Here is a 21,287-nt window from a genome sequence, read left to right on the forward strand (position 1 = left end):
AAAAGTGTCACTGTAATACCCAATCTTGTCCAAAAGATGGCGCCACTTTTTTTTTTATTAGGAGCAGCCAAAATCTCCTGCGTCATTATGCAAAGACCTCAAACTATCAACGATCGAGCAACAGAACTTCCTTTTTAAAGCAAACCTATAAATGCATCATCATAGATCAGAGTCTGATTGCATTTATTTTCTGCATACAACACTCACTCTATGAACTGGATTATGTTAATTTTCTGAAAAACAATTTCAGTCTGCTGCAGCCAGAGTTTGGAAAAACAAATTTTCTAAAAGTGAGCTTTTTTTAATCTCTAAGGTGGGAAATTGACCTTCCGCTCGTTTCCAGTTAGCTAGAGGTTCAAGTTCTCGATGCTAAGCTACATGTTTGGTCCAAAATGCTCGACACTGTGCCAAATGAGTTGAATTTGTTTTTGTTACATCCCTATTGAAGTCTATTTTGTATATTATTGTTTTCATATTGCAGAAATCAAAAGAAATTCAGGCTTGGAAAAAGACGGTATTGCATTCAACTGCAATAAAGTTAGAAACATTCAAGCTAGTAGAGATGTTATGAAAAGTAAAGAGTTCAAATACAGAACAAGAGGAACACTTAATTTAAAATCCTTTTAGAACTACAACATATATAATTGTTGTTCTTTGAAAGCTGAAGACAATGAAACTAGTATAAATAACGTCAGAATTATTTTTGGTTCATGAAATGGAGCTGTTGCTTAACACAAGACAGACTGGTTTGACGGCAGAGCCTTTTCTGATCAGGCTTTCTTGTTTTCTGCACTTCGGTGCCAAATCCCCGCAGGTTAATGGAGGATGATACTTTGGTGGCATTTTCAGATTGTTGCGATGAGTATTTTTATGATAAACCAGTTTCGCCTGTCTTTGTTTAGCGTTTCTGGTGTGAACCCTGGAAAGCCCCAGTAAACATGCTGTTTGAGGTTGAAGGGAGTTTTTCAAATGGGAGTTTTTCCACAAAACAAAAAAACCTGCAGGGAAAGATTTTTAATTTTAATACAATTACTGTTAAATGGATCAGGAATGTCATATTTTCCTGCATTTTTTTTTTTTTTTGCATGATTCTTAGTTTTTCTTACATTATAATGTTATAGTATAATATAGTATTCATAATGTAGTTCTCAAAACTGGTGCATAAATCCAGTTTTGGTTATATGATTTATTGTTTTGGACATCTTATAACCGAAAAGTTTTTTCACTTAAGATTTTTTTCAGGTGACAGGTCTGAGCTGCAGGCTGGTTAACTTTGTACCTCAACTCTGCTTGCTAAAGTGTTCATTTACCTTTGAAATTTTTATATTTTTTTATGATATATAACCACAGATATATAGTATATATCTCAGTGGATCAAAGTAGTGCATAATTGTGGTGTGGCGATGCATAGTTTTATTAGAAGTCGTCAGTGAACACAAAGGAACACAGGAAGCAAGTTATAGAGAAGTTAAATAGAATAAGATTACAAAACGGTGCCATGAGCTTTGAACATCTCAGAGAGCTGCATTTCATCGAACATCTTAAAACAAGAGCAGTACGGCACAACATGGTCACACACACAAACCGGGTGAGGAGAGGGTCAATCACAGAAACTCTAAGAAACTTACTGACAGGAGTTTTTCAGAAGCATTCTTAAGCTGATGCAGCAATTTTCTCCAAAGGGGTTTAATTCAGGTGTTTTACTGGCAGGAACCAAAAATCCCTGCAGGCTGGAAAGTAGCCAGAAAAACCCAGAGCAGGATGTGGGTCACTGCTTCACCTGACAACAACAGGTCAGAAAACCTACCTAAACCTCTTTACATGTGAGCATCGAAATTGTTATCCAAACAACACCAGGTATGTAAAGGACTTTTGCGTCTCTGATCCAGATAAGCGGTATAGCGATTGAAGCCTTTTAACAACAATGAACCTATTTCTATAATCTCTCTAATCTTCACAGCTTCGTGAATCCTAAAAATAAATCTCTGTTACAGGAATCAAATCCCGCCCCGCTGGTGGCAATCATCCCGACCTATTTAGCAGGCATTCCCTTTTCTCATAAGTTTGTTATTGCACTTTGCAGTAACTGCAATAACAAACACCTACTGGCATCCCTGGCAGTATGCCCACTCTTCAAAATGGGAAGGCTCAAGCTAGTCAAGCAAGGCAGATGCTGAAAGAAAATGCCGACTTCACTAACGGGTAGATATCAAAGTCTGGAGCAGTAATTAAAATGTTAGAAACACCTGGAGCGGTAACCGTATAGCTGACTTTGGTTGCTGCGTCCCAAATGGCGTCTTTGGGCCTCCATGTTTCCGTACCACTATCAGATGCCATCTAACAAGGAAAAGGCTTTTTTAGGTCTGTCCATCTCAAGCACAAACATGTTAAGAATGTTAAACACTGAAACCTTTGGGCTTTGTGAGACGAAGAGTCAGTTTTCTAGCAACAAACAGAGGTTAGAAAAACATCTCACAGTGAGTGTTGTCAGATATGCTCGGGCCTGGAAACATTGCTCTTAGCGCACGGCATCATGGCATCAAGTTTTTCAACCCTGCGCCGTCACATTTTAAACAAGAACCTGGTGAACTCCACCACTAGATAAACTTTCCGTTAATTTTGTTAATGTTGAAAAACACAATCTTGCAATTGCAGTGTGTCTATTAAATAAGAAACTCGATAAGAAATCACACATGAATAAGTCATAAACATCCTGAAACACGGTTCTCCAACTACTTCCAGTTCTTCTTTGTGGTTTGTTCCCGTGTCAACGCCGAGTTGTTGATAATGCGATTTGCGTGATAAGAAAAAGTTGTTTCCATTGCAGCTGAGCAAAATAAACCATTTTTAATACAGCCAGAAAAAAACCTTACCTCATCCTAGCAATAAAACTTTTGAATGAAAATTTAGGTATTTTTTCTAAATTCTATTTCTATCAAGTGACTTTATTTTCACAAGACCAGGACTCTTGTGAATCTAGACCGCAATTCTACAGTTTTAACACAGAACCATAATTTTATTTAGATTTATAAATTTTAAAACATTCAAACCTGAGAATCTTTGCATAAAGGAGGAAGGATCCACTTTTTTCTGTCAGATGTTGATATAACTGAATAGGCCCGACACAAAAATACATTTTGCTGGACAATAAATTGTCTCAATAGTTATCACGATAAATGATTGTTTTATTGAGACCATTTTCAAGTAATATTGAAAAGTTTTCCCTCTAAAAGACCAAAATAAATACATTTTGTACAGAACACTTCACACTGCAACTGGAAGATGTAGTAAGTATCCAAAATTAAACACAACCACAAACAATAAACAGAAATAAAAAAAAAACATACAACTATTGCCATAGATAAAAAAGATCATAAAGTTTCCGTTAACAAAACTTCCCTTCAGAAAATATTAATCATGATGGAAATGATTATGTTAATTTATCATGTGACTAATTGATTAATTGCTTATTGTGACAGGCTTATTTATGAAAAATCCTTGTAGTTTCCAACTTAATGACAAAATAAATAGATTTAGACAAAAAAGGTGGGACTTTTAGTTGTAGAGGTTAAATGAAATAACTGGAAAAACTACTAAAACATTCATTTGTTAATAGAGGAATCAAGGAATATTTACATATAGTTTCCTGTGTCTGCAGCCTCAGTCACTCCCTGCAGGCTTAAAGAAGCCCTCTGTTTGCACTCATTTCAGGTACATTTCCATGTTTTTTCCCTTCTCAATAAGCAGCTCAGTCATTTTACATCTGATTCATGCGTTCCTGATCAGTTTGGTGTTACGGTTTCTGTCTGAAAGCCACAGCAGCAACACTGCAGGTAAAAGTCTCCTGTTTTCAGGAATGACCCTCACAGATATCCTTCTAAGAAAAATGCAGTGTCTTGTGTTTTTTTTTTGGTTTTTTTTGGGAAGCCAGTTTCCTCTTCCAGACTGACTGACGCTGTCAGTCAGTATGTTGTGAAATAAGCAAGTGCTTTTTGAATGCGATCATCTTGTCTGATTAACCCAATTACATGGCAGGAAAGCACCAGTTGTTCCAGTTTACCTTCCAGCTCTGACAGCTCTAGGTTGAAACGAACTGAGAAAAAAACTTTTGCTACATTTGCATGTCATGTAATACACTTTCGACTGTTCCCGACTCCATCAGCTTTGGCTAAAGTTCTGCACTAACCAACTTCCTGGTGCTAAAGGGTTATCAGAAGATTATTTGTGTTTCTCTCTTTTGTCTTCATTTTAGTTGTTTTCAAACTGCAGTGAAAATGTTCTTGGAGACTGAAAATGTATGCCGGGTAGAGAATACAAAGTTAAGCTTTTGTTTTTCCTCAGAATACTTTCAACAAAAGTTAGAACCCACCAAAACACAACAAAAAAAAAACCCAAAAGTATAACAGCTGGAGGAAATTTATGTAGGTTTTCAGTTTCGGTGTACTTTGAGGTAATTAAACTAATCAAAAGGAGTTTTGGTGCTGGGAATCTTTAAACGCATCAGGAAAGCTCGGCCAAGAAAGTGGATCACACATGAAAACATCATCCAAGTAAACATTTGATTCACAATTATGCTGTATGTTAATGATGTGCATCATTTTCTCTTAAATTTGCAATATATGCTCAATTTTTTATTCTGAACACGGTGCACTGCAAAAACACAAAATCTTAAAAGAGTATTTTTCTTTAGTTTCTAGTACAAATATCTTGGTGCACTTGAAAAAATAAAAAACTAACGTACAAACAACTTTTCAGCAAGATACAAGAGTTTGTTTTAAGTCAATAATTCATTAATATGGAAGAAATTAATTACAAGACAAAATACAGGAATTATTTACAGAAGACAAGCTCCCGTATCTTGCTAAAAAGTTACTTGTGAGTTAGTCTTATTTGAAGTGTACTAAGATAAAAAAAACACACAAACCAGGTGAGCTGGTTTGTGTGTTTTTTGCAGTGTTTTTGTTTAATGGCCTGCTCAAGGTCATATATACTCTTAAGATAGAAAGATCTACCATGTCTATCTCAGTCTGGTAAAAGGCCTCACTGTGTTTTTCTTGGCTCTCCTCTGAGCTTCTCCTGTATTCAGTCCTGCTATCTTTAGTCTCTCTTATCAGATTAAAAATAGAATAACTTCTTTGTTTAAGAGGCTGAAAAATCACTGTTGACAGGAATCAGGCCACGCCCAGCTGCTGCTAGTGTTTCAGTCTTTAGTCAGCTCGTCATTATGTTGCCTCACCGGAATGTGTCTCAAATGTCACGGCATTAAACAAAACACAGAGGATATGACAGACGGACAAACAGCTCCTCTACAGTAACACCAGCATCATTTTCAAGTGCATGAAAGAGCCTTTTAGACATGAAGACAGACGGTTTCTACAAGCAGCAGACATCTTGAAAATAGAAAATGGGCTTTTTAAAAAAATATAAATTATTTAATAAATTTTATTTAAAGCTGCTTAATGATTATTTAATTTTAATCCCAATCCCACTTTATTGCATCACATTCTGTAAAATTTCCTCTTGTTAAGACCATGTAGCGTCCATTCCTGGAGTTTTGTAACTTATTCAACACGCCTGAATAAAATTAATGTTTCGTTATCAGTTGATCCAGGTGTGTTGGCGCAGGACGTGTCTATCAAACTTTTTCTCAAAACTTTACTATGACTTGGAAAAGTCATGTTAGCTCAATTGTGTTAGCTTCTGGCCAGTGAAACCGTTTCCGAAGCAACAGACTATACAAAATATGCAAACAGACATCAACTTTTACAACTTTTCTTTTCCTGGCTTTGATTCACAATTCAGTAATTTTTACATTCATAGCATAAATGCTGCCTCACACATTTTAGTTGTAGATAAGTTCTTTAGAGGGTTTTGTTGTTTTCTTTCTGCTTTGGTTCTCTTCATTGTTTTATCATCAAAATCTTTTTACATTTTGCGCTTGATGCGCTAGCTATGCTAGCTTGAGGATCGATGCAGCCAAAAAGGAAAGATGGGCATGACAAAATATAATGACTGGAAAAATAGATTTGATTTTGTACTAAAAAATTTATGTTAAAAAAATGTATTAGATACATTATTTATTTTATTTTTTTTGCTTTTTTTCCCCCTCATTTTCCTCCAACTCCACTTTGAAAATTCCCCAGTCATGGTTAGTGGTTCATCACAACATGGAAGCAAACTCACATTCATTTAAATTGAGTGTAAATCAAAACACCATTAGTTAGGTATTTATTTGAGTTGCACATTTCAGCAACAAGACAGTTCAAAGTGGTTTACACCATAAAAACATAAAACAGTCACCAAATATGACACAAACTTTACAGTTTGTCAAATGCCATCAAACTTTGGAGCAGTGACAAATAATTTGTCTTTTTCTGGTTAACAGGTCTCATATTTCCAGGATGGTGGGGGAAGGATTTACAGGTTTTAGTTGTTAAGTTAAGAAGTTTAATTACCGGGAAGATAACTTGCCACATAAACCCGTCCTAGTTCTTGTAAAAGGTGATTCCAAGAATATTTCATCTCATTTTTTCACAGCCTTTCCTTTTTCCTTCCACTTAACAGGTTTCCTCATTTCAGTAAAAGCAGACTGCATAGTTGGTGCTCGGAAACAAAATGTGTGTAAAAGAAGCCGAAGTGCAAAGAAAGACCTTTGAAAAGTCTGGAGAACAGCTGATTAAAATTGCCTTAAAATCCTAGGAATGTCTGGCTGTTTCTCAGAAGAGCTTGCTTTTACTGGTTCCAAATCTTCAAGGTGTCAAGGAAAGTGTGTCTTATTAGAAAAAAATAAAAAGAATCTGCAGTTTTGAGTTTGATAATTGAAAAATGAAATAGAGAATCAGTTCGTTCACATTGACCTTCCTTACCTCTGGCAGATTCACATGGAAGATCATTTTATTTCATCCAGGAAGTTTGCATGCATTTGAAAGAAATACATCATTAAAAACTGGCATGTTATAAATAATAATCAGTGGGAAAATGATTGACTTTACATGAATTAAACCCTTACTGTTGCCAAGCAGCTTGTTGCGTATTTCCATTGCGACAGAGACATTTTATCTCTGTTGATCAGCTCCAGGTTTTTGAGGAAGGCCCCCTTACCAACATCCTCATCCTTTGATCCACAGATTAGATTAAAATCTGGGCTATGCTAGTATTTCAGTTTTACGTAGACAGTAACAAGAAGGTTGGAACATTTTAAAGACAATAGCTAATAGCATTCAAAGTTTTCATAAATATACATTTGAAAAGTTGCATTTAGATTCAGCCCTTTATTTTCATCTTTTGAAATGTTGTAAACACATATCCAGATAAGCCAACGAATATTTACATCTTTAGCAAACAACACCGTAATGTGTTTTTTGTTTTATGGGACTACAGATGGAAATTAGCATTTTTGCAAAATCTGATATACTGTAGCATCAGATAAAACCAATTAAATTCAATAAGTCACATTAAGATTTTTACTGAGGCTTTATGAAATACAAAAGAAATTAAGGCCAGTGAAGCCGCCCTCCTCCTTTCTGTTGTTTTTGTTGCTTCATAACTTCCATACCCACTGGCTCCACCCGGGAAGTTCCACTGACATCATCAGGAAGATGAGTCCTTTAAAGGGCCTCCTCTCTGATTGGTGGCCATTCAACAACCAAACTGCTCTTGCTGCTGCTGGAACACACAAACATCAACATCATGGCTTTACTTGTTTCTGATGATCAGAACCGCCGAAGGATCAAGGAAGTTGAGAACTCCTTCGGTCCCTCAGCGCCAAAGCTTTTCACACCAGGTCGATTTCTGAAAGGAGAGGGCCCCCTGATGAAGCAGGGCCGCAAGAAGTGGGATCAGAAAATGTTCTTCCTCTTCAACGATATCCTGGTGTACAGCAGCATCATCATGAACAACCGCTGGTACAAGAACCCCAAGATCATCCCGTTAAGTAAGTCACACACATGAATTCAGGAGGAAATTCAGACAGCAGCCAAACTGTTCATGGGTGCAGTGTGTTAAGATTGTACAATCATTGTGTCATTTCAGAGGACATCAAGCTGGAGGACATGGAGGACTTTGACGATGTGAAGCACCAGTGGCTGATCTGCACACCTCGCAAGTCCTTCCACGTGTCGGCCTCCTCCGACGAGGAGAAGAAAGCCTGGATGCAGCACGTCGAGGCCTGTCAGCAGACCCTGCTGCAGGAGCCGGTCCTCCAAACAAAGACAACCTACGCCAAATCCTGGATCCCCGACCGAGTCGCTCAGAAGTGCATGCGCTGCCTCACCACGTTCACCGCCATCAACCGGCGACATCACTGCAGAAAGTGCGGCTTCGTGGTGTGTAACGCGTGCTCCAAGGGCCGGGCCCTCATCCAGCACATCAACCCCTGCAAACCGCTGAGGATCTGCAAAGTCTGCAACAAAACGGAGGATGACAAGAACTTCCGGCTGAGGGGAGGCAGCTCCGGTTTGTGGGATGATTCAGAAGAAACATCCAGTGATGAAGAGTGAACACTGACCAATCCTCCCGTAGTAACCAAATTGTAGGTTGACATTGACTTGGTGTGACAGAAACCTAAAGTCACTTGGCCCCCACCTCTGGAGAAAATGTATCCATTAAATGGTACGGAGTTGATATTCAGAGAGAATCTGAATCCCTGCTGTCCCTCACCAGAGCAGGTGAGGGAGAGGAAGGACACCTGTAGCCGTCACCTGAGTTTAACTTGATTGTGTTGATAAGACCTGCTGGACTGGAGGAGAGCAACGCAACCGCTACAGTGTTGGACTCTTGATCTGCTAAGATCAGATGGAAATAAAGAAGCTGCTGTAGAAGACAGAAAGTCATAAAGTATTTGAAAAGTAAATAATGGAATTATTGTAATATATGTATATGTAATTTTATCTTTGTGCTCAAACTGTAGTGTTTTGTATTTATGTGAAGTATGTTTTCATTCATGCTTACTGTTAAGCAACTTGTCAAACCGCTGTTGCAACTTTATCAATACAAATAAATCTTCAGTAAATGTAAAGAGTTTCTGCTCAGATAATTATTTATTTTTTTCTAAAATTCTTTAAATTATTAATCCTACTGCATCAGATTCAATTGTGCACATTGTTTCAGTCAAGCTGTGGCATGCGTTCATTTTTAAATATAAAAAAATGAAAAATGCAAACAGTGCTGGGAATGTGCCTTCAAAACATAATATAATCATACACCTCTAATCATACACCTCCCCCCCAAAATATAATACACACACACACAAGCGGTATGTATTAGTCCTTTAAACACATATATGACAAAAATGACAAGTCTTTACACCCTTGGCAGATTTAGGTTTAAATTTATTTTGCTAACATTTGGCTAAACTGTTAATATTAGAAGAAAACTTGAGACTCCGACTTGAATCTGATAGAGAATCTGCGGGCAGAGATAAAAATCAGCTTTGAGCTCATCAACAGAGATAAATACCGGTGAAAAAAATGCAAAAAGCTGCTCAGCAACAAAAATATTTTTTAGAAATAGCATTTTCTTCAAATGTTATGCCACTCTTGCATTGTTTCATTATCTTTTGATACTAAAACAATGCCTGTGTCATTATCTCTTGGTATCAAACTTCCTGGTTTAACGAAAAATAATTTTCCATCTAAATCTGCCAGAGGAAAGAATGACTAGTCAGTGTGTGAACTGACTGTGATTATTTTTTTCTTTTCCATAGTTGTTCTTCTGTTTCCTCTTTCATTTAAGAAAATCAAACCACACAGTTCTATTTAAAACACCCAGACATATTTTCAAATGTGCCTTGTATTCAACCTCTGATGCTGAAGCTACATCTGCTGTGTCAGTATTGCAGGTGACATTTGTTGTCCGTCTCTAGGCAACAGTGACATTAGCACTTGTTGCAGACCATCACGGCAGTTTTGCTAACTTCGGTATTGCCCATGTTTCAGCAACACTTAACTTCCCAATAAATAACTATTCTGTATTTCATAAAACTGTCAGTCCTAACCCACCCATACTGTTTTACACATAACAGTATATACAAGTGAGCAAACTGACTTAGTGCAAACAAAAACACTTTGGCCTGAAGTTAGAGCCCATATGCGCCAAGAGTTACGTGGAATCTCATAATAACTGGTGACCAACTGAGTCGGAACGAGTACCGCAGGTGAGAACAAAAAAAATAAAGGTTCTTACCATGATCAACATGCAGTTTTTGGTAGTGAACAATATACTTAATATTACAAGCAGCTGTTATGTTAAGATGTTGTAAATTTAGTTGTATATCTCACAATTTGTAATTTATCATTGTTTATTAAACTCTGAAAGCTGTGTGACTTTCATATTCTGTCCTAAAATACGGTTAGATGTGCCCTTTTTTTTTTTTTTTTTGAGCACCTGCCCCTTTAGTGGTCTCTGCACGGCCCTGGTTTACACCACTGTATCTGACGTTTTGCATTGCACTTGGTGATGTTTGGCTTGGATGCAGCTGCTCCACCATGGAAACCCATTCCATGAAGCTCTTTCTTTTCCTGAGCTAATCTGAAGGCCACATGAAGTTTGAATGTCTGATTGACTGCAGAAAGTTGGTGACCTCTTCGCACTATGTGGCTCAGCATCCACTGACCCCGCTCTGTCGGTTTACATGGTCTACCACTTCGTCGCTAAGTTGCTGTCGTTCACAAACACGTCCTTTTTCTTATAATGTATCTGACAGTTGACTGTGGAATAATGAGGAGTGAGAAACCTTCATGACGGGTGGCATCCTATCACTGTTCTGTGCTGGAATTCTCTGAGAGCGACCCATTCTTTCACAAATGTTTATAACAACAGTCTGCAGGCCTCGGTGCTTAGTTTTATACACCTGTGGCCATGGAAGTGATTGTAACACCTGATTCTGATCATTTGGATGGATAAGCAAATATGGTGTATTTGTCAACGTTCTACACATTCGGCTTTGGTCTCGGAAGACTTCAGCCTAAAACAGCCCTAAAAATGGAAGGTGCCATTTTTAGGCACCTTCCAAGGGGGGTGAGAGAGGCTGCAACCAAATGCAAACCGTTCTGATTTATATTTGTAAAAACAATACATTTCTACCTTGTTTCATTCTCCATAACTTTGAAGTGACAGTGCCTTCAGTTTTGAAGACACTGTTGCAAGATTCCCTTCATTGGGCTGAAGTCATGCAGGCTTCCTAGGAATGTAGTAAGGAACTATTTGAGTTGGGAGGTATGATGCCGGGAATCAGAAAACATGCAGCAGAAGCATTTGCACCTGTTTGCAAAAGGAAAACATGATGTAAACAAGTTGAAAGTTGACTCTGATGCAATAGGATTACCAATTGAAAGAAGAACTTTTGAAAAAAAATAAGAATGCTCTGAACAGAAACCTTTTACTTTTACCACACATGTATTTTTATTGATAAAGTTGCAGCAAAGGTTTTACAACAAATGCATTAACAAAAACAATATCATAACATTGTCACGGAGACATTTGGCATAGAAAACGTGACACTTTGAGCTCAGTGATAAACAGATGAATATATTTACAATACTCTCATAATGCTGTTTACTCTTTAAATACTTTATGATTTTCTGAGTGTTACAGCAGCTTCTTTATGTACATCAAGAGTCCAGAGTTGTGTAGCGTTGCTGTTCTCCAGTCTTCTCAGATCTTATCAACACATTGATGGTGACGGCTGACAGGTGTCCTACCTCTCCCTCCATGGTCAACTCTTCCAATCCCCACATGCTTCTCCTAACACAGATTTTAGATGCGATCTGTGATTTCACACCTTGGCAACAGGGGGGGCACGCAACTAGACTTAAGGTTTCTGTCACACCAAGTCAATTTCAACCTACAGGGGAGGTCAATGGTCAATGTTCACTCATCACCACTGGATGTTGCTTCTGAATCAGCGCTGCCTCCCCTCGAGCGTGCGTTCTCGTCTTCCTCTGTTTTGTTGCAGACTTTGCAGATCCTCAGCGGTTTGTTGGGGTTGATGTGCTGGATGAGGGCTCGGCCCTTGGAGCACGCGTTGCACACCACGAAGCCACACTTTCTGCAGTGATGTCGCCGGTTGGTTGTGGTGAACGTGGTGAGGCAGCGCATGCACTTCTCAGCAGCACAATCGGGGATCCAGTTAATGGCGTAAAGTCGGTCTGGTTGGTTCTGCAGCAGGTCATTGAAATGTTCCAGCCAGGCTTTCTTCTCCTCGTCGGAGGAGGCCGACACGTGGAAGGACTTGCGAGGTGTGCAGATCAGCCACTGGTGCTTCACATCGTCAAAGTCCTCCATGTCCTCCAGCTTCATGTCCTCTGAAATGACACAATGATTGTACAATCTTAACACACTGCACCCATGAACAGTTTGGCTGCTGTCTGAATTTCCTCCTGAATTCATGTGTGTGACTTACTTAACGAGATGATCTTGGGGTTCTTGTACCAGCGGTTGTTCATGATGATGCTGCTGTACACCAGGATATCGTTGAAGAGGAAGAACATTTTCTGATCCCACTTCTTGCGGCCCTGCTTCATCAGGGGGCCCTCTCCTTTCAGAAATCGACCTGGTGTTGAAAGCTGCAGCCGTGAAGGACGGAAGGACTTCTCTACTTCCCCGATCCTTCGGCGGTTCTGATCATCAGAAACCAGAGTGTCCATGATGTTGATGTTTGTTTGTTGCACCAGCAGCAAGAGCAGTTTGGTTGTGTGTTGCCAGCTTTGAGAGAGGAGTCGTATAAAAGGCCTTGCTTTGCTTCCTGGTGATGTCAGTGGAACTCCCCAGGCGGAGCTGATGAGAAAGGAAGTTATGCAGCAACAAAAACAACAAACTTGACGGTAAAATCCTGATTCTGGCTGATTGTTGAATTGAATCAGTTTATCCAAATTTTAACAGTGCAATAGTGTCGTAATTATATCGCAATATTAATTTCCACCTGTAGTCACATAAAACAACCACACAATAGTGTTGCTTGCTAAATGGCTTATTTCTGCACGTTTACAAAATTTCAAAGATGAAAATTGCTTTTTTTAACTTGTGCTTTATGTTCAAAGAAAAAGCTTTGTTTGATGTCAAGCATTTCTCAACACTTTCCAACCTCCTTGTTTCAATCTAAATAAAAAAAAAAAAAAAAACATAAAATAAATAAAATAACATCTTAAAATTCCAGGAGCCTTTAGCCATTTCTTAGTATCTGCGCATGACAGATTCTTGTTCTGGTTCCAGTTCTTCAAGCGTCTTCTTGGAAGTAAAATATATAAAAAAGACTCTTTACTTTGGTGTTTGATGAAAGACAAACATGTTCTGACCTTCCTTACCGTAAAATCCAGAATCATTCTTACATCTGGCAGATTTAGTTGGCTAACTATTTTAATTCATCCAGGAAGTTTGTTTCCGACAGATATAGAAACATTGCTTAAAAGATAATGAAACAATGCAAAAGTATTAAAAAAAAAATGCATTTAAAATTTTCGTTGCAGAGCAGGTATTTGCTCCACTGATAATAATAGGCGGTTTTTCTGTACTGATGAGCTCCAAGCCTCCTTACCATCACCCTAATCTTTAGCTATGTGTTTACAGAACTGATACAAACCCCAAGAGACACAAGGTGGATATTTAAAGCATCATCTCAAGACAGTTGAATCCAAATGCTAACTTTTCTGATGCAAATTTGTAAAATATTTTAACAATCTACATCATTTTCAGTAAAATGTAGCAATTATGTGCATCTACATAAATCTGAGATTAAAAAAAATAGAGGTTTAGGCCTGAGATTAATTGATTTATTTATAATCAATAAATAAATTAATCTCATGATAAATTAAAAAAAAACCTCAATAATTCTCATTTGCTTGATTTATTGTTTTTCTCTTTTCGTTCTCTTTTTACCAAAAGCTGAATGATAAAAGTCTTCTGTCTGGTGTTTTGGTCTTCACTATCCTTTTTTATTAAACATAATTTTGCTTACAAAGACTTAATAATTTATTTTATTTGTTGTTTCATTTGTTTTCTTTCTTTATTTTGGATATTCCAAATGTCTTCCAGTTCCAGTGTTTAAATATTCATTAGAATTTAAAGTTTATTGATCTTTGAGAATGTGTTCTTGCATCTTGATGCCTTTATTACTACTATATAAATGAAAATGGTCTCAAAACAACAATGTTATAGTTTATTGCAATAAGTTCTGTGACAATTTATCATCCAGCAAAATTTGTTGTCGAGACAGGCCTGCAGAGGTTCATGATTGTTTATTATATGTTTTAGAGGCATGTGTGTTGCAACATTTGCTTTGTTGCGCTAAAGCCCTGCAGGCTTCCTAGGAATGTAAGGAACTATTTAAATCTGAAGATTTGATGACAGGAATCAGAAAACATGCGATGAGGTGAGTCACTTTTTGGACCTGGATAAGTTAGAATTAAAAATGAAAGCATGTCGCTGCCTGATCGACACAGAAGCTGATTGAAAGAGGAGCTTTTGGTAGAAAAGAAGAATACTCTGAACACAGACTATTTACATTTATTTTTATTGATAAAGTTGCAGCAATATGTTGAACAACTGTAGACATCAACAAAAACAACATATGATTAGAAACACAGGGACATTTAGCGTCACTGTTTGTGGACAGTGATAAACATCGATACAGCACTAAGTACGTCAAACTAAATCATAAAAGGAGAATACTTTATATTATGAATATCTTACAATATTTTTTCACTTTTCAAATACTTTATGACTTTCTGTCTTCTACAGCAGCTTCTTTATTTCCATCTGATCTTAGCCGATCAAGAGTCCAACACTGTAGCGGTTGCGTTGCTCTCCTCCAGTCCAGCAGGTCTTATCAACACAATCAAGTTAAACTCAGGTGACGGCTGACAGGTGTCCTTCCTCTCCCTCACCTGCTCTGGTGAGGGACAGCAGGGATTCAGATTCTCTCTGAATATCAACTCCGTACCATTTAATGGATACATTTTCTCCAGAGGAGGGGGACAAGTGACTTTAGGTTTCTGTCACACCAAGTCAATGTCAACCTACAATTTGGTTACTACGGGAGGATTGGTCAGTGTTCACTCTTCATCACTGGATGTTTCTTCTGAATCATCCCACAAACCGGAGCTGTCTCCCCTCAGCCGGAAGTTCTTGTCATCCTCCGTTTTGTTGCAGACTTTGCAGATCCTCAGCGGTTTGTTGGGGTTGATGTGCTGGATGAGGGCTCGGCCCTTGGAGCACGCGTTACACACCACGAAGCCGCACTTTCTGCAGTGATGTCGCCGGTTGATGGCGGTGAACGTGGTGAGGCAGCGCATGCACTTCTGAGCGACTCGGTCGGGGATCCAGGATTTGGCGTAGGTTGTCTTTGTTTGGAGGACCGGCTCCTGCAGCAGGGTCTGCTGACAGGCCTCGACGTGCTGCATCCAGGCTTTCTTCTCCTCGTCGGAGGAGGCCGACACGTGGAAGGACTTGCGAGGTGTGCAGATCAGCCACTGGTGCTTCACATCGTCAAAGTCCTCCATGTCCTCCAGCTTGATGTCCTCTGAAATGACACAATGATTGTACAATCTTAACACACTGCACCCATGAACAGCTTGGCTGCTGTCTGAATTTACTCCTGAATTCATGTGTGTGACTTACTTAACGGGATGATCTTGGGGTTCTTGTACCAGCGGTTGTTCATGATGATGCTGCTGTACACCAGGATATCGTTGAAGAGGAAGAACATTTTCTGATCCCACTTCTTGCGGCCCTGCTTCATCAGGGGGCCCTCTCCTTTCAGAAATCGACCTGGTGTGAAAAGCTCTGGCGCTGAGGGACCGAAGGAGTTCTCAACTTCCTTGATCCTTCGACGGTTCTGATATTCAGAAACTAGTGAATCCATGATGTTGATGTTTGTGTGTTCCAGCAGCAGCAAGAGCAGTTTGGTTGTTGAATGGCAAGAAGTCAGAGAGGACTTAAATAGCTTTCCTATTGTTGGAATTTTGCAGGTGGAGCTGACGAGAAAGGAAGTTATGCAGCAACAAAAACAACAGAACGATGCAACACGGCTTCACTGACATTGATTTCCTTTGTATTTCATAAAGCTCTGACCTATTAACTCAGTGATGGTTGAAGTATAAAGTCAGTAAAAATATTAATGCAATTATCAAATTGCATGTCTGGATGAAGGAAATAATTGTACATTTGACGTTTAAATTTTAACACCAAAAGAGTGTTAAAATTCAACTCCTGCATTAGCGATCTGATTGCTAAGTCAGATCGTTAATGCAGGAGTTGCTTTTGCTTTTTGCATATTCCAACTCTGATCGATAAAGAAGAAGAAACAAACAAACAAACAAACAAAAATTTATCTTTGCTTCTTTAATAGAAGTTTCATAGAAACTCAGTTTGGGCATTTCCTGGTTGACTCAACTTTCAAGAACTGAGCAACAAAGAAAGAATGAAAATCTTCAAACTCGACTGATTTAAATCAAATTGCACAAGTTCAGACAGAGAACTTCCCTACCAGCATCACACACATTCAGAGACGGAAATATTTCATCGTTCTTCCCTGCAATAAAACTCCAATACAGAGAGAGACAGATGTGGCAGTGTTACTAAATCTTGTATTATTTGATAAACTTTGGTCTTTATGATGCTATGATGTTCATGACGTCTTCATAGAACAGTTATAAATGACTAAGTGACTTCTGAAGGTTATTGGTTGTATTAGGATTTTATTTAAGGGCAGCAGAGTGGTGAATATGTAGCCAATATGGCCAAAAAAAAAAACCCTTGGCAACAAGAGAGCAAACAACGAAACCCCAAAAATAGATGTGACAGGTGACAAAGCCAGTGTAATAAAATTACATGACTCACAACTTAAAAAAACGAGTGTGGGAATTACCTTCACTCCTCTCATGCAACACGCCTTCCAGCCACATCAACCAAGTATAGATGTGCAGCACAAATGCCCTTATAAAACAAAACTGAGCTTGCAGGGAACAGGGATAGTTGTAAAGCCTATCAGCTGCTGACAGGAAGGATCTATGTTTGTGCACTGAGGATGCAGCCATCTGTCTCTGAAGTCACGCAAAATAAAAACAAAAATAAAAAAACAAATCATGCAAAAAAAAAAATACTAAAAAAAAGAAAAAAGAAAATCAAATCCAAATATTTCCCACTGTCCAACAAACGCATGTTATTTGTCAAAGAATTTGAAGTAACAGTACGGACTTTACTTTTTCTGCACCTTTATGCACAAATTTATCTTATAACGTTCCAGCAAAATGCATTGAAGTTTGTATCTGTAATCAAATGTGGAGCTTTTACTGAGTTTCAAAGTTGCGTCATGTTGCTTCAAGTTGATTTGTCTCACTCTCAAATACATGAGAGTGAAACAATCACCTTCTACAGCCACCATTCTATGAACCCAGATAGATTTATTTAAATCTACCAGTCAGTCAGACACATGAAACAAGAATCAGTTTAGGAACATCTCAAAGAATGCTTTCCAGATGTTTTTGTCACTCCTTGACAAAAGTATTCTTTTTAAATTACTGATAATTCTGAACAAAACACAGAGCCAATGTGTTCCTCCTATAAGCATTCACATAAAGCAAGCGTTTTTCACTAAAACACTCAATCGAATTAAGAAATCAGTCAAGTCAAGTTTGCTGTGAAAACAACTCCTAAAAGTTTTTTTTTTATTATTATCATGGCGGCATTGCAAACTGAAGAAAACCAGATGAAGTTGGCACCTGAACTGCCTCTGTTTGTGTTTGGCTCTGACTCGTTAGCTATAAATACAATCTTGGAAACTTCCATCGCTCTATTGTTGCTGCTATCTTTGCAGTAGGAGGAGAAATAAACAAAACATTAAGGAAGAAAAGGTCTTTTTTGCTTGTCTTCCACCCTCTTTCCTGTCAAGAGGGTGGAATAAATTACTGTTCATTACAGGCAGAAATAAACACAGTTTATTGTGTGACAAAAACTGGTTTGACTTGATAGTCGACCATTTGTCAGTAAGTAAATGAGTAATAGCCGAGCTCAACCACAGTGATTGACCTGCTGTTTGATGAGAGTTTCTCACTGTCTGAACAAGCTGCTGAATGTTTCGCTGATTATTCTGGTTCAAGACACAGAACTTTGGCTCCACAATTAATCGCTACTCGATCCTAGAAGTTAGCGTTTAGCAAAGTGTTTCTCGACTCTCCTCTCCTCTCCAACTTTGTGCAAGAGCAAGTGAGACGCTGAAGGTTGCACAATCCTTTCACAACACAGCTTGTGAAAAGTAGATTGTGAAGGTCGAAGGTCATGCATTTGACCTTTCAAATGCCTGCTGAATATTGAAGCTATAAAATGTTGTTTTACCCGTGGATGTATGAAATGAAGATGAGTCATTATGCATAATCGGAAAAACAACAAATTCCTTAACATTACTTTAAAAAAAAAAAGTAAGCTATATAGACTACATGACAAACAGGCTACATCCAGTCAACTACTATCTAGTTCAGTTGAAATCTGTTCAGTTCTATGTAACTGAGTCCAGTCAGATTCAAGGTCATGTGCATTGACCTGGGAGATTTCCCGCCTCGCACAAATACAAGAAAACGGCAACAAACATCTCACCAAACATACCTCAAATTTTAAGCAGTTTGGATGAAAATGCGTGTTTGTTGTTGCAGAGACGCAGCCGTGCACACACACACTCAAACCAGCGCCACCAACCTGTGCCTTTGGTCATTACACTCAAAAAAGGTTGTTTTTGTGCAGTTTGAGCAAGACGTTGAAAATCTCCAGTCTCGTAAGATATTCTCAATACTATTACATTGTAACTACTTTAAAAAAAAATGTTTTGCTTTAATGGCTTCTAAGCATTTTCTTTGAACCATCTGGAGACGATGTTTATTGATGCATTTCTTGTTAACTTTGTTGAGCCACAAGTTTTACAGTGTTAAATTAACTTATTTTGAAGCCCCTCGAAAGGTTGAACTTTAAACATTACTTGTATTTTCTAAAAGAAGTTTGTTACTGGCAAACAGAAGGAAACCAGTTATTGAGCCAAATCTCAGTGTTACATAAAATGCCCTGCCTGCCAACCAGGAAACGGTTAATCTGTCAAACTCGGGGCCTAATGAAGTAATTAAGCTCATGTTTCTGGTATCTGTGTCAAACATCCAGCTGGCGCAACAGCAAGGTCAATAAAGTTATATCATCCTGTTTGTTGTCACTGTTGTGTAACAACAATCACTGCATGAATTGCACAAATTTATAAGGAGAAACGAGTTAAGTGAAAAAGGACAGGAGACAAACTAAGAAACCCCTATTCGCATATTTCTGACTTTGAGTTACTTAAATATGTGGACTCAACGCAGAGTGACTAACTCCATGTGTGGGAATGAGCTAAAACAGATGAGAGCTTCTCACTCTGACTCGTCAGTTTCTCCTGCGTTTCATGACGTTTCTAAAACTGAATCCGTTTGCTTCCCTTCTGCCACTCCAAAACAAAAACAAGACATCGGCAGCTGCCAGCTTCTGCTTCATCTCAAAGGATCCCGAAACAGTCCGCTGAGTTCATGACAGACCTGTCTGGCAGCATCTTTCAGCGACTGCTTCGGGTGCCAAACTTTTGGACTTAACAAGAAGGCTGGAAGCTCTTTGGAAGCCGTAAAAGCTCCGTGGTTCTATTGCTATCAAATGAATTTGCATTGAACAACAAGGTGTTCCTAACAGGCAACAAAGCTGTTGGACGTCTATCATTTTGTTACTGTTTCTTATCTGCAGCATTAAGCTGTAAAGTTGTGTGTTGAGTGAGTGTTGACCAAATTTGGAGAATCAAGGCACCAAACTAGTTTTTGGTGCCTTACTTGTTCATAGATAGTTGGGCCTTGTACACAGGCCTAACTCCATCTGAGTTTATCTAAGCAAATGGGTTCAGGCACCTTCTAGATCATTAATGTGTGTGGCAACAAGTTGTCCATCGCCTTTGAGTAAGATATGGGATCGAATCAGTGATCACTAAAATCATTTCCATGTGTACATTGGTGAAGGGAACTCAAGTGACTGGGACTGAAACCACTATAATCAGTGAGGCTAGCTGGAGAAAAGGACTACAGTTTGCAAGGGACCATAAAGACTGAACTCTGGAGCAACGGAAGAAGATCATGTGATCTGATGAGTCCAGGTTTAGAGAGGAGGAAGAAGAATCCACCCCTCATCTCCAATGCATGTCGAACCAGCCAAATTGTGAAATTGTGGTTTTTCCTCACATGGCTTGGCCTCCACAGAGACCTGAACCCGATTGAAAGTCTTTGTGTGCTGGAGCAGGCTTTGCACCGTAGATGAAATCTCTCATCATCAGTACAAAACCTTGTTGAAAACTGAATGAAACGCTGGATGGAAAAGAGCAAGTGATGCTGCAGAAGCTTATCTGAACAATGACAGAGGGAATCTGTGCCGTGACAAAAACAACAAAACATGAAAATGTTTGGATGATCTTTTCATGTCATTTGAAAGAGTTCCTCATGAAGAGGCAATCATGGGCTATAATGCCATCACATGTTAAAATGTCTGCCAGGCCTGACGGAGTCGATGAAAGACAAGTCACTGAAATACACCTAAATACATCTGGAGCCCATTATACTGTCCCAATATGTCCTAGCTGATGTACTGGATCTCAGTGTTGTATTGTGGATTGCTTTTGCATTTACAGATGCTTTTTTCTTGAGTTTTAGTGAAATGGTTTAAAATATAAGTCTAGATTTAAAGAACTTGTAGGCTAATCACGCACTCAGACTTTAATCATGTCATCTATTTTGAGTGAAAAGCCTCCCCCCCGCAGAGGCCAACCCGTTTCAAAGCAGCGTGTTGCACGATGGTCTTGTACTGCATTCAGCAACTCGGAGTGGCTTTAAAAAGCACCGTGATGGATAAAATAAAACTAGTATAGTCTACTTATTGCGACGATGAATTATCCTTCCTCTGAAGCACAAGCAATTTATGGTTTCTAAACATAATGAAACAAAACTACTTCTTTTAAGCCATCTTGAATATAAACACCTGGAAAACTCAGATGTTTGGTTTGAGACAATAAAACATTTTCTTAAGCATGTTTTGAGTACGTGGATTTTTTACATTTCAAGATTACAAAACCATTATGATTGCCTCTATTGTGATCAGTCAAAGCTCTAGCGAGTGGTTAAAATGATTATGATTAAATGTTCTAATCGATTGTTGGCACTAATGGCCGCCTCTCGGCCTCTAATGGTTGGCGACTGGCATAAGGATGGATGGATAGATCTGTTGAACAATAGAGACACCGAGTGGCCAAA

At 38.7% G+C, this 21,287-nt stretch overlaps 3 protein-coding genes across 3 annotated transcripts; 1 reads left to right on the plus strand and 2 right to left on the minus strand.

Moving 5' to 3' along the window:
* The first annotated feature begins 5,355 nt into the window (after window positions 1-5,355).
* Window positions 5,356-9,016, plus strand: LOC103468407 (pleckstrin homology domain-containing family F member 1-like). Its single transcript, XM_008415477.3, has 2 exons — window positions 5,356-7,933; window positions 8,032-9,016. Exons 1-2 carry the CDS (start codon window positions 7,690-7,692, stop codon window positions 8,496-8,498), a joined length of 711 nt encoding a protein of 236 aa, XP_008413699.2. The 5' UTR covers window positions 5,356-7,689; the 3' UTR covers window positions 8,499-9,016.
* Window positions 9,017-10,845: 1,829 nt separating this feature from the next.
* On the minus strand, window positions 10,846-12,871 carry LOC103468408 (pleckstrin homology domain-containing family F member 1-like). Its single transcript, XM_017306071.2, has 2 exons — window positions 12,401-12,871; window positions 10,846-12,302 (listed from the first exon to the last, which is right to left on the minus strand). The coding sequence occupies exons 1-2, from the start codon at window positions 12,642-12,644 to the stop codon at window positions 11,869-11,871; spliced, it is 678 nt and encodes a 225-aa protein (XP_017161560.2). The 5' UTR covers window positions 12,645-12,871; the 3' UTR covers window positions 10,846-11,868.
* A 1,616-nt stretch (window positions 12,872-14,487) lies between these two features.
* LOC145552466 (pleckstrin homology domain-containing family F member 1-like) lies at window positions 14,488-21,202 on the minus strand. Its single transcript, XM_081609713.1, has 2 exons — window positions 15,613-21,202; window positions 14,488-15,514 (listed from the first exon to the last, which is right to left on the minus strand). Exons 1-2 carry the CDS (start codon window positions 15,854-15,856, stop codon window positions 15,048-15,050), a joined length of 711 nt encoding a protein of 236 aa, XP_081465839.1. The 5' UTR covers window positions 15,857-21,202; the 3' UTR covers window positions 14,488-15,047.
* Window positions 21,203-21,287: the final 85 nt, after the last annotated feature.

The sequence above is a fragment of the Poecilia reticulata genome, chromosome 8 (genome assembly GCF_904066995.2).
Source record: "Poecilia reticulata chromosome 8, P_reticulata-male-v2, whole genome shotgun sequence".
Classification (NCBI taxonomy): domain Eukaryota; kingdom Metazoa; phylum Chordata; class Actinopteri; order Cyprinodontiformes; family Poeciliidae; genus Poecilia; species Poecilia reticulata.